General features: G+C 36.9%; 1 protein-coding gene across 2 annotated transcripts in view; it reads right to left on the bottom strand.

Annotated features, from left to right (window-relative positions):
- Positions 1-10,027, bottom strand: part of LOC107092850 (interleukin-31 receptor subunit alpha-like) — a 20,401-nt gene that overhangs the window by 6,577 nt on the left and 3,797 nt on the right. Inside the window, exons 5-12 of one of the 2 annotated variants that reach the window (XM_015387521.1) lie at positions 9,587-9,732; positions 7,169-7,307; positions 6,958-7,046; positions 6,645-6,852; positions 6,331-6,516; positions 1,440-1,571; positions 1,174-1,329; positions 379-441 (exon numbers count right to left, since the gene is read on the bottom strand). In XM_015387521.1, the coding sequence (XP_015243007.1) occupies positions 379-441; positions 1,174-1,329; positions 1,440-1,571; positions 6,331-6,516; positions 6,645-6,852; positions 6,958-7,046; positions 7,169-7,307; positions 9,587-9,732 (1,119 nt within the window). The remainder of the gene's footprint in view (positions 1-378; positions 442-1,173; positions 1,330-1,439; positions 1,572-6,330; positions 6,517-6,644; positions 6,853-6,957; positions 7,047-7,168; positions 7,308-9,586; positions 9,733-10,027) is intronic. The other variant, XM_015387523.1, reaches the window with a different exon arrangement.

Below are 10,027 nucleotides of genomic sequence, written 5' to 3'. Positions count from 1 at the left end.
CAAACTGGGTTTGAACCCAGCAAAGACGCAGCCAAAGATGACAAGTCCCCATAGCATAAACACGTACACACCCACACCCACACACACACACACACGGCTAACCCCACTGAAATATTAAGTGTGCACCCTCAATACGCCAGCAGGTAACCAGGAACAGATTGTGTGTTTTAAGTTAATGGAGCTACTGGGCTCAGCGCGAGCGTATTGGTCCTCACAAACACAGTATAACAGGAATGTGTGTGTGGCACACAAAGTTAGAGAGGTTGTTTTAAGCGACCAGGTGGATTCGTCACAGTCACAATAACCATGACATGAAATTTTCCTACCCTACAACAGGGATGTTCTTCTGTCAAAGGGGTAGATAAATAAGGATCTTACTGAATTTGGTGGAAGCTCCATCTCGCTCGTTACGTTCGCCATCGTCCCTCTCATTGTCTGCACCTGCGCATTGGGTGCAGAAGCCTGTTAAAGTGCAGTATTTTCAGCGCCCCAAGACCATAAAGTTCTGAGACGCTGATTGGCCATTAAATTCACCTAGCAATAGTACATGATTGACAGATTTTCTGCAAATGTGGGGCAGTCTGATCACAACCCCAAGACAGAGTAGGTAGGAGTCTGTCTGTGGAAATCCACAAATGAATGACAGTAGATAGGGAAATGTAGTTTATATAATTTGTTTTGCTTATAGGTACACACTCTAGAGAGTAAAAGTGACATTTATGAGTTAATTTCTAAAAATATATTTTACGTTTCTCTCTTCTTATCAGGGAGGGCGGTGCCCCAGCGCCCCCTATGGGCCGGCCGCCACTGACCTGAACTAAAGTTTCCACCACAGATTCCCTCCTTTGTCTACGTCTCATTCATACTTTCCCACAGATGCCTCTTAAAGCCTATTTTCATGCTGCCCTTTAGACCCACAGAGCTGAAAGCCAGAATTGGAATGACTCATATTTTTCAGTCTAGAATCACTTTTCAAAAGAAAGTTTTTAGGTCAATTTCCGTGCCAACTCATTTTATTGTCTAACAGTTTTTTTTCTCTGACTTTCACAATTGGAATGACAAATAAACCACCAACACTGAATATTATTATTATAACTATAGGGCAACTATAAAAAAGACAACATATTCGCCAAAAGGTTTTGTATCATTAAGTTTCTGAGGATTAGTGCTTACTGTACTCTGTCTGCATGTAGCGATACTCGGTGTAGTGGATTATATAACCCAGCAGGAACCCCCTTAAGTCTTCCTCTGGGATCTCTGACCACTGCAGCACGGCTGAATTAACCGTCACGTTGTGGAAACTGATGTTTGTGGGAGCGCTGATAGGAGCTGTAGGGGATTTAGAGACATAACAACATAAAGCAACATAAAGTTATTTCTTTTGATTATAAATTTAACTTGAATAGAAGGTTTGAGAACAAAGTCAGTCTTTGACTTACATCCTTCAATGTGATAAAACTCTTTAGTCCCATAGGTGCTCTCACTGTTGTTGATATGCTTGATGTTGCAGGTGTTCTTGCTTGGTCGCAAGTGAAGAATGACACTGTATCTCTGGTAAGGCTCCAAATGTTCTAAAATCATTTATAAAAAGAAAAACACAGAGAAAAACCCACAAATGAAATGGCTAATTGAATAAGCAGGACAGCCCATATACAATGTGTGCAGATTTATTAGGCAAATGAGTATTTCAACCACATCATCCTTTTCATACATGTTGTCCTACTCCAAGCTCTATAGGCCTGAAAGCCAACTACCAGTTAAGTAAATCAGGTGGTGTGCAGCATCTCTGTAATGAGAAGGGGTGTGGCCTAATGACATCAACACCCTATATAAAGTGTGCTTAATTATAAGGAATCTTCCTTTCCTTTGGCACAATCGGTCAGAAAAGAGATTTGACCGACTCTGAAAAGTTAAAAATGATCAGATATCTTTCAGAGGGGTGGAGCAGTTTGGAAATTGCCAAGCTTTTGAAGCGGGATCATTGCACAATCAAGCGTCTCATGTCAAATAGCGAACAGGGGCGCAGGAAGTGTGTTGAAAAAAGAAGATGCAAAATAACTCCCCATGAATTGAGAAGGATCAAGTGTGAAGCTGCCAGGAAGCCATTAGCCACCAGTTGTGCCATATTTCAGAGCTTGAACATGTCTGGAGTGCCAAGAATCACAAGGTGTTCAATACTCAGGGACCTGGCCAAGGTAAGGAAAGCCAAAAAGAGGCCACCTTTGAACAAGACACATAAGGCAAGACAAAGAGTCAAGAATGGACCAAGAAATATCTGAAGACTGATTTCTCCAAGGTGTTTCTGTCTGATGAAATGAGAGTGAGTCTTGATGGGCCAGATGGATGGATGGGCACCAGGCTGGATCAGTAAAGGGCAGCAAGTTCCTTATCGACTCAGTGGGGTACTGGTTTGGGCTGGTATCATCAAAGATGAGCTTGTGGGACCTTTTCAGGTTGATGATGGAGTCAAGATCAACTCCCAGACCTACTGCCAGTTTCTGGAAGACACCTTCTTCAAACAGTGGTACAAGAAGAAGTCACCTTCATTCAATAAAAACATGATATTCATGCAGGACAATGCTCCATCACATGCATCAAAATACACCACAGCGTGGCTGGCCAGAGAAGTCTAAAATGAGAAAAAATTATGACATGGCCCCCTTGATCACCTGATCTGAACCCCATGGAGAACCTGTGGTCCTTCATGAAATGTAAGATCTACAGGGAGGGAAAACAGTCCACCTCTCTGAACAGTGTCTGGGAGGCTGTGGTGGCTGCTGCACAAAATTTGGATCGCAAACAGATCAAGACACTGACTGAATCTATGGATGGAAGGCTTTTGAGCGTCATGGTGAAGAAAGGTGGCTATATTGGTCACTGATTTGTTTTTTGTTTTTTTGAATATCGCAAATGTTTATTTCTGAATTTTCTGTTGTTTTTATACTGGTTTACCTGGTGAAAATAAACAAGTGAGATTGGTATATATTTGGGTTTTTTCTTTACGTTGCCTAATAATTCTGCACAGTAATATTTACCTGCACACACAGACATCCTCATAAAATGGCCATATCTAAAAAAACAAAAAAACAAATCAACTTCCAAAAATCTGAAAGTTTGATATTAAGGAGTCTTTTGGGTTGATTGGGAACACAATTGTGGCCCAATAATAAAAATAATCCTCAAAAATATAACTTGCCTAATAATTCTGCAGTGTATGGCGTAATAATAGTCAAACCCATCAACATGTTTATGAGTTTAAATATTGCTAATGGTGCCATTGGCAGAAAATGCACAAGAGCCCAGGCAAGTCACACATTTTAAGAAAAATCAAAGAAAGCGATTACACAACTGCAGTTATAGGTATAATCTTGGAATGACACATGCAAGTGCAAAACAGCACGGCAAGCCGAGAACATACTGTCAGAAAGTGTTGCACAAATTAGGAAGAACAATATAACTTCTGCAAACTAACAGCAATGGAAGAACAAAACCTCGCTTTAATCCAGGCATGGCAATATAGGATAAGAAGAGATCATGTAGTTCTATAGAGAAATTACTGTTCACTTATGACCGAGAAATTCTCTTTGCAAACCTACTATACAAGACTCCGCTGCTGAAGGAAGGGCATGATCAAGCTATCATAACAAACCCGGATTAGGCATTAACGAGCTGTGGTCTCCGATCTCTGAGGTTCTCTTTCCTCCGTTTCAGGTGCCTTACATGAGCTGAAAGGAGCTGCGGCTTGTCAGGTTCTGCATAAAGAGTGCACTCCATAGGGGCCAGGTTCCTGTTTTGCCTGGGCCTTAATCTAAAGCAATCTTGCTTTAAAAAAAAAAAAGTGCGACGGTGTTGCTGTGTGCTGCTTGGTGTTTTTACTCAACTATTTAGTGAAACCAAAAGACAAGAAACTGTTTGTTTACAGAGGAAGCTGGTAGGGGTTCTCTGGCATCTTTTTTTTTCTCTTTTCCTCTACACTAATATTAAAGTGGTAAACATTAGGGCGTGGGCTGTTTATATCGACCAATTTAAGTGTCAGTTAAAATGTGTATGTACAGTAGGTGTCTGAATCTGTCAACGTAAGTCAAGTTGAATAAATGTAAGAATTGTGTTTGTTTCTTGTTGTGTCCCTGCATGTGAAATAGGATACAATAGTCCAACACACAAACTAACAAGTCCATGTCATAAACTTACGAGTAAGATTTGCAAACTTAAAAGTACGATTTGCAAATGTATAGGTATGCATCCCATATTTATGAGTACAAACCATAGTTTTATGAGTAAAAATCTCCAACCACTTACTGCCACCAACAGTTAAAATTGCAGTACTTGTGTAATAGAAATGTAGTAGAGATAAACTTGTATATCTTTTTAAGAGCAAGTTGACAACAAGGAACAAATAAAAATCTTAAATTTATTCATAACTGACTACAATTTACAGACGCAGACACCTACCTATACTTTATTGACACTTATCTTACCCCTTAGGTTAGCTGTATTTAATACTGATACTGATGAACTATAGTAAAAGTAAATGGTGAAATGTTCCAGAATATTCTTGTTTGGAATCTGAAAATTAAATGAGATTAGATTCACGAAAAGATAAAGTTTGCCGAACACACAGCCAAGGATGCTCTTAACTAAGTTTCAGTGAAAGATGGTGAAATTCAATAAATGGCCCGTTCAGAAAAAAGACCTGAAGAATCATCACATTTTAAAGGTAATCTGAAAACACAAAGGGGTCAAATAGCATCTGAGCAATGAATGTGTTTAAGACTGGAGAATTTTTTACGTTTATAATCACCAGATATTTTGAATTTTTTTTTTTTTCTAGTGTTTCAAATGTAGTCAAATGTGCTTCAGTTTCTTTGTACAATGTGTCTGATTGTTGTAGATATGTGGTGGGAACTTTATTTAAAAAAGGTTAAAAAATATTCAAACTAAGAAAAAAAGATTTGATATTTGATACTTGTTTTATCCACTATGTTTCACCAGATGCCAAAGATAAAAATCACATTTAATACTAGATTACAAACAAACTGATACGTCTTTCTAACCACCAGTCTTTTTCTTTCAGTGAATAAATTGAAAGCAAAAGTTTCACAACATTGCTTCTTATTATCTTTATCTACTCTCCCGACTTTGTTAAAAAAAAACAATCAGCTAAAGGGATGGATGACATTTACGATAACCACACAAAGATGTTGCAACTGTCCTGCTGTTACCAAAGAAAAAATACTTTTCTCACCAAATTAACTTCACTGCAAAAAATTTTCATCTAGAAAAGTAATTTTTTTCTTAAAATAAGGGCATTTTTCTTGAATTGAGGAGATAAAAGAGACATTTTGCCAATGGAAAAATACAATTTACACTTGAAATAAACTTAAAATATGAAAAAACAATTGCATTTTCATATTTCCAGTACATTTTATCTAATTATTGTATTTTAAGAGTAAAAATACTCATTCCATTGGTAGATCATCGTATTTAACTACTCAAATTAAGGGTAAATACACTTAATTTGAAAAATGTGTACTTATTTCTAGATCGTTTTTCCAGTGTTGTGTGCACTTCCGCTAATATATGTTGTCCACTAATAGCTATATAATGGATACATTCTTATTATAATAAAATCTTTGGGTCGATAGTTGCTAAAGTTAAGACCAAAAGTCTATTAGATTTACATTTATTCTTTTTGTCATTCATTGAACATTTTGAATCCTGTAATAAAACAAGAAAAAATATCTTGATTTAAAAATAAAATGCTTTTATTTGCATTTCACCGAAAGAATTTAATGCAAAATTATCCATACAATAATAATCCAATAATCAATAATAATTATCCATTAATAATCTCAATAATCCTTGCGGGAACAAATATATTCATAACAAAAATTGGCATTTCATGAATTCAAATGAAGTATAGTAGATATGTTAAAAAAAAGTTTTGGAAACAGCATTTTAATGTTGACAAAAGGCCTAATAAGCTCAAAATTATTTGTCTCTAATTATCAAATTAGAGTCAAATTATCCTCCATAGTGATGTAGTTCAGCCTCTGTCTAAAGCCCAGGTTCAAACACAGAGCAACAAAAATGAGCAAATGTAACGTCTCCAATGTAACTCTAAGCCTATCTGCTGTTGATTATTACCAACAAACGGATAATTCCCATTCTATTGACTAAGAGGAAGAAATTTATTACATTTGTTTTCTTTTATGCATAATCACAACTCAGCTCAATGAGCAAAGTCTTACTTTCTAAAATTCGCCCCAGAAAAAGTCATAATCAGAGCGAGATAAAAACAGCTACTGTTGAATTTGAACAGTGACCCACCTGATAAAGAGGATAAGGTCTTGCTGCTGTTGGTGTCCTCAAAGAACGATCGGTACCAAGCTGAATGCCCCTTTTTCATCCACTCCACTGAGTAGCAGACGTACCGTCTGATCAAAGCCCTTCTCCATTGGATTGTAAACGCTGTGCTGTTGTGGACTGTCACGTTCAGCCTCCCGTCTCCTAAACCTGTCGATTCGAGGCTGCATCAGTCTACATATTTAGGTCATTTATTGAAAAACCAAAACAACCTGTTCAGTTTCTCATAAATAAAGACGAAAGATGGAAAGAAAGCAGCAAAGGTGTGATTTTCTTACTTTGTGTGTCTTTATGTTGTGGAATGATGTGGGTCCCAGCAGGGGAGACGCTCACATTGTTGTACGCGCTGATGTTGAGCTGATAAGCTGAATAAGAGAGGATCAGTTTGATCTCAGGCTCTGTGGTATTCATCTCCTCTCTTGGAGGCTCTCCACATTCTTTCCAAATGGTGACTCGGTAGCCATCAAAGAGATCTTTGACAGGATACTACCAAACAACATAACTTCAGTTTCACTGCTTTGGCCTTATGTCATAACATTTCTCTTTTTTTTCAATGCTTTAAAACTGTTCAGAATTAATGTTTACATGTACCTTCCAGGTTATAGTGATCAGCCGGCGGCCTGGTTCCTCTGTCATTTCAGAGTATTTGGAGCTGATCTCGATGGGAGGAGATCTAAGCTCTGAAAAAGGAACAGAGTGAAGTTCAAAACCACAACAATTTCCTGGATTTGGATGATTTAAGATGAGTTTTAGATTTATCTGGCATTAAATTATACTGGTTCAGGAAATGCAAAGTCCTCACCTGGCGGAACAGTGTAGATTTTACTCCATGGACACTGGGAGCATTTTGAACAAACTACACATTGTATCTGAACAGCGTAGACAAACGAGGGGTTTAGCTTTTCCACTTTAACTACAAATTTATCAGGGGATTCCACAGACTGTGAACAAAGCAGAAATTGGAGTCTGAAAGTTTTTACAAAGCAGAAAAATAAAAGATGCTTTTATTTGCATTTCACTGAAAGAATTTAATGGAAAATTATCAATACAATAATAATTATCATTAATAATAATAAACCAATAATAATCTCAATAATCCTTTGGTGAAAAAAATATATTCATGACAAAAATTGGCATTTCATGACTTGAATTGAAGTATAGATTTAAAAAAAAGTTTTGGAAACAGCATTTTAAGGTTGAAGAAAGGCTTAATAAACTCACATTTATGTGTCTCTAATTATCAAATTAGACTCTAATTATCCTCCATATTGATGTAGTTCAGCCTCTGTCTAAAGCCCACAGCCCAGGTTTAAACACAGAACAACAAAAATGAGCAAATGTAACGTCTCCAATGTAACTCTAAGTCTTAAATAACATAAATATTTATTCCTTTGTAAGTTTATCGATAAACATGTGCAGAATAAATTAAATTATCTTTATTTGTTTATTTAAGGATCCCCATTAGTCTCTATGAGAGTAGAGATTGCTCTTCCTGGGGTCCATTTTCAACAAAAATCATCACAATCAGTACTTACAACAAGCTCAGAGTAAAAAACATTATTATAAAAAGACATAGGCGAAAACATACACAATGTTGTCCCTAGTTAAACAAACTGAATTTCCTTATTAATTACAGATTACCTATAATAAATAAGTTGATTCTCATGATAACACTGGATTTCTTTATAGGATGTATTGAGATATCTCCAGTGGATCAATCGTATATAGAACTAAGATTTAATTCCAGGTAAATTGCTTTTTTAAAATCAATTGTAGGTCAAAATATTTATTCTGTGACCGACTCTTTGCAGCTGCAACAGATTTAACTCTTCTGGGAAAGCTTTCCACAAAGTTTGGGAGCCTGTTTGTGGAAGTTTTTGACCATTGTTTCAGAAATGCATTAGTGGGGTCAGACACCGACGTTTGTTAAGAAGGCCTTGTTCACAATCACTGCTTTAATTCATTCCAAAATTTTCTGTCGGGTTTAAGTTAAGGCTTTGCTGGCTGGCAAAATTCTTCTATGTGTTTTTAGTCACTTCCTTTGTGTATTAATATGAAGGAAGGGGCGGGGCTTAAACTATTTAGAGTTGGGAGCAAAGACTTTGGATGCTGCAGCATTAAGAGTTTATCTCACTTTAACCGAGGGTCTTAACTCCTAAAAATCACCCTACATCAAAAAACACCTGCACCACATAACAGCCACATTTGTTGCAAAGACCAAACCCCACCTAGTCCTTTGGCTTGTCTGACAGGGGGGTATGGTTTATGTGGTGTCACACACACACAACAGTGGTAAGGTGGTTCAAGGTGGCAAGAGCTCATAGACCAAAGGTCTAAATCGTTCAAAGCTTAGTCCCCTAATTAGTTTCTGCAAGCAATTCCCCAAAACAAGGTAGTTATTTAGCGGAAAACACAAATAAGGCTTAAAAATCTACCTGGCTTTTACTCAGAAAGAGATAATAACTGAAAACATCAGCAGATTAAATAACCTGCAGTGTTTAGGATGCAATAAAAAAGGAAATAGAGTTGTTAGGAAAGAAACCAGCAAATTTTCTACCCTTTGAGTTGGTATCCATGAAATAAACAAATGTACTCATTAACGTATATATTACAAGTAAATTGCAACATTAAGGGATGTTAAGATGCATTGTTTAGGGGTATTACATTGTAACAGTTTTGTTTTTTACAATCCTAATTCACTTCAATTCCTGCAGTGGATCCACATTAAAAAATGATGTGAATAGATATAGATTTTAAGACTTTAATCCAACAAGTTTGAGAAAACAGCACAGAATCAGCGCAGAGGTGCTTAAAGATTGAAACAATCCACACAGTCCAAAGTTTTAAACTAACTGGACTCACTTCCTGTCAGCACTTTCTGACTAAATCATTAAAGAAAACTACGTGTTTAGCAGAAAGCGTCTTATCTGTTCACCACAGATGTTTCCTATGTTTACCTCCTTTCACGTGTGCTTTGTTTGCACTCAGAGGAACAATGTATTCAAACTCTCCACCTGCCCCCATTTTCATTAATCAAAGGAGCTACAAGAACTCATGTCAGCAAAACATTTCACCCTGAGCTTGAAATAAACTAATCTGAAATCAAACGAAAACTATAACATCCTACTATTCTGCAACGCTTTTGAAATTTGTTATTCAAACATGTTCGGCTGTCATCACGTATGGTGGTTATAAAAACAAACAGGTTATTATTCCTGACCTCGTTCCAGGAGTGGCTGCCCAGCACTTTGTATCTCACTGAGAAGTTGTTGATGTATTTTATGTCTTCAGGAAGCCAGCTCACGTTTACTTTCAGCTCTCCAGGTGGGCGGCTCAGCAATACGTTGTTTGGAGGACCGCAGCGAGCTAAAAGAAAAAAGAAAAATGGTTACTAAACCGAAAGCTACACAAAGTAGATTTAGCAGATGTTAGAAATACAGTACACTTATCTAAACCACTGAAACAAGACATTAAACCAGACGGTCTAAAAACAGAAATAGTTTTCTCTGTCTGGCATCAAGTCAGACCAAAATTGGGCTGAAACAATTAATTGGATTAATTGCGATTATTTGATTATTGGAAATATTCATCAACTAATTTAGTTATCGATTAATGCGATTAATCGTAAACTGGAGTATAGAGACTGTAAAACATGCCTTTA

Source organism: Cyprinodon variegatus, unplaced genomic scaffold, assembly GCF_000732505.1.
Source record: "Cyprinodon variegatus isolate N-32 unplaced genomic scaffold, C_variegatus-1.0 Scaffold397, whole genome shotgun sequence".
NCBI classification, from domain to species: Eukaryota; Metazoa; Chordata; class Actinopteri; order Cyprinodontiformes; family Cyprinodontidae; genus Cyprinodon; species Cyprinodon variegatus.
This window is presented reverse-complemented; position numbering and strand designations above follow the sequence as displayed.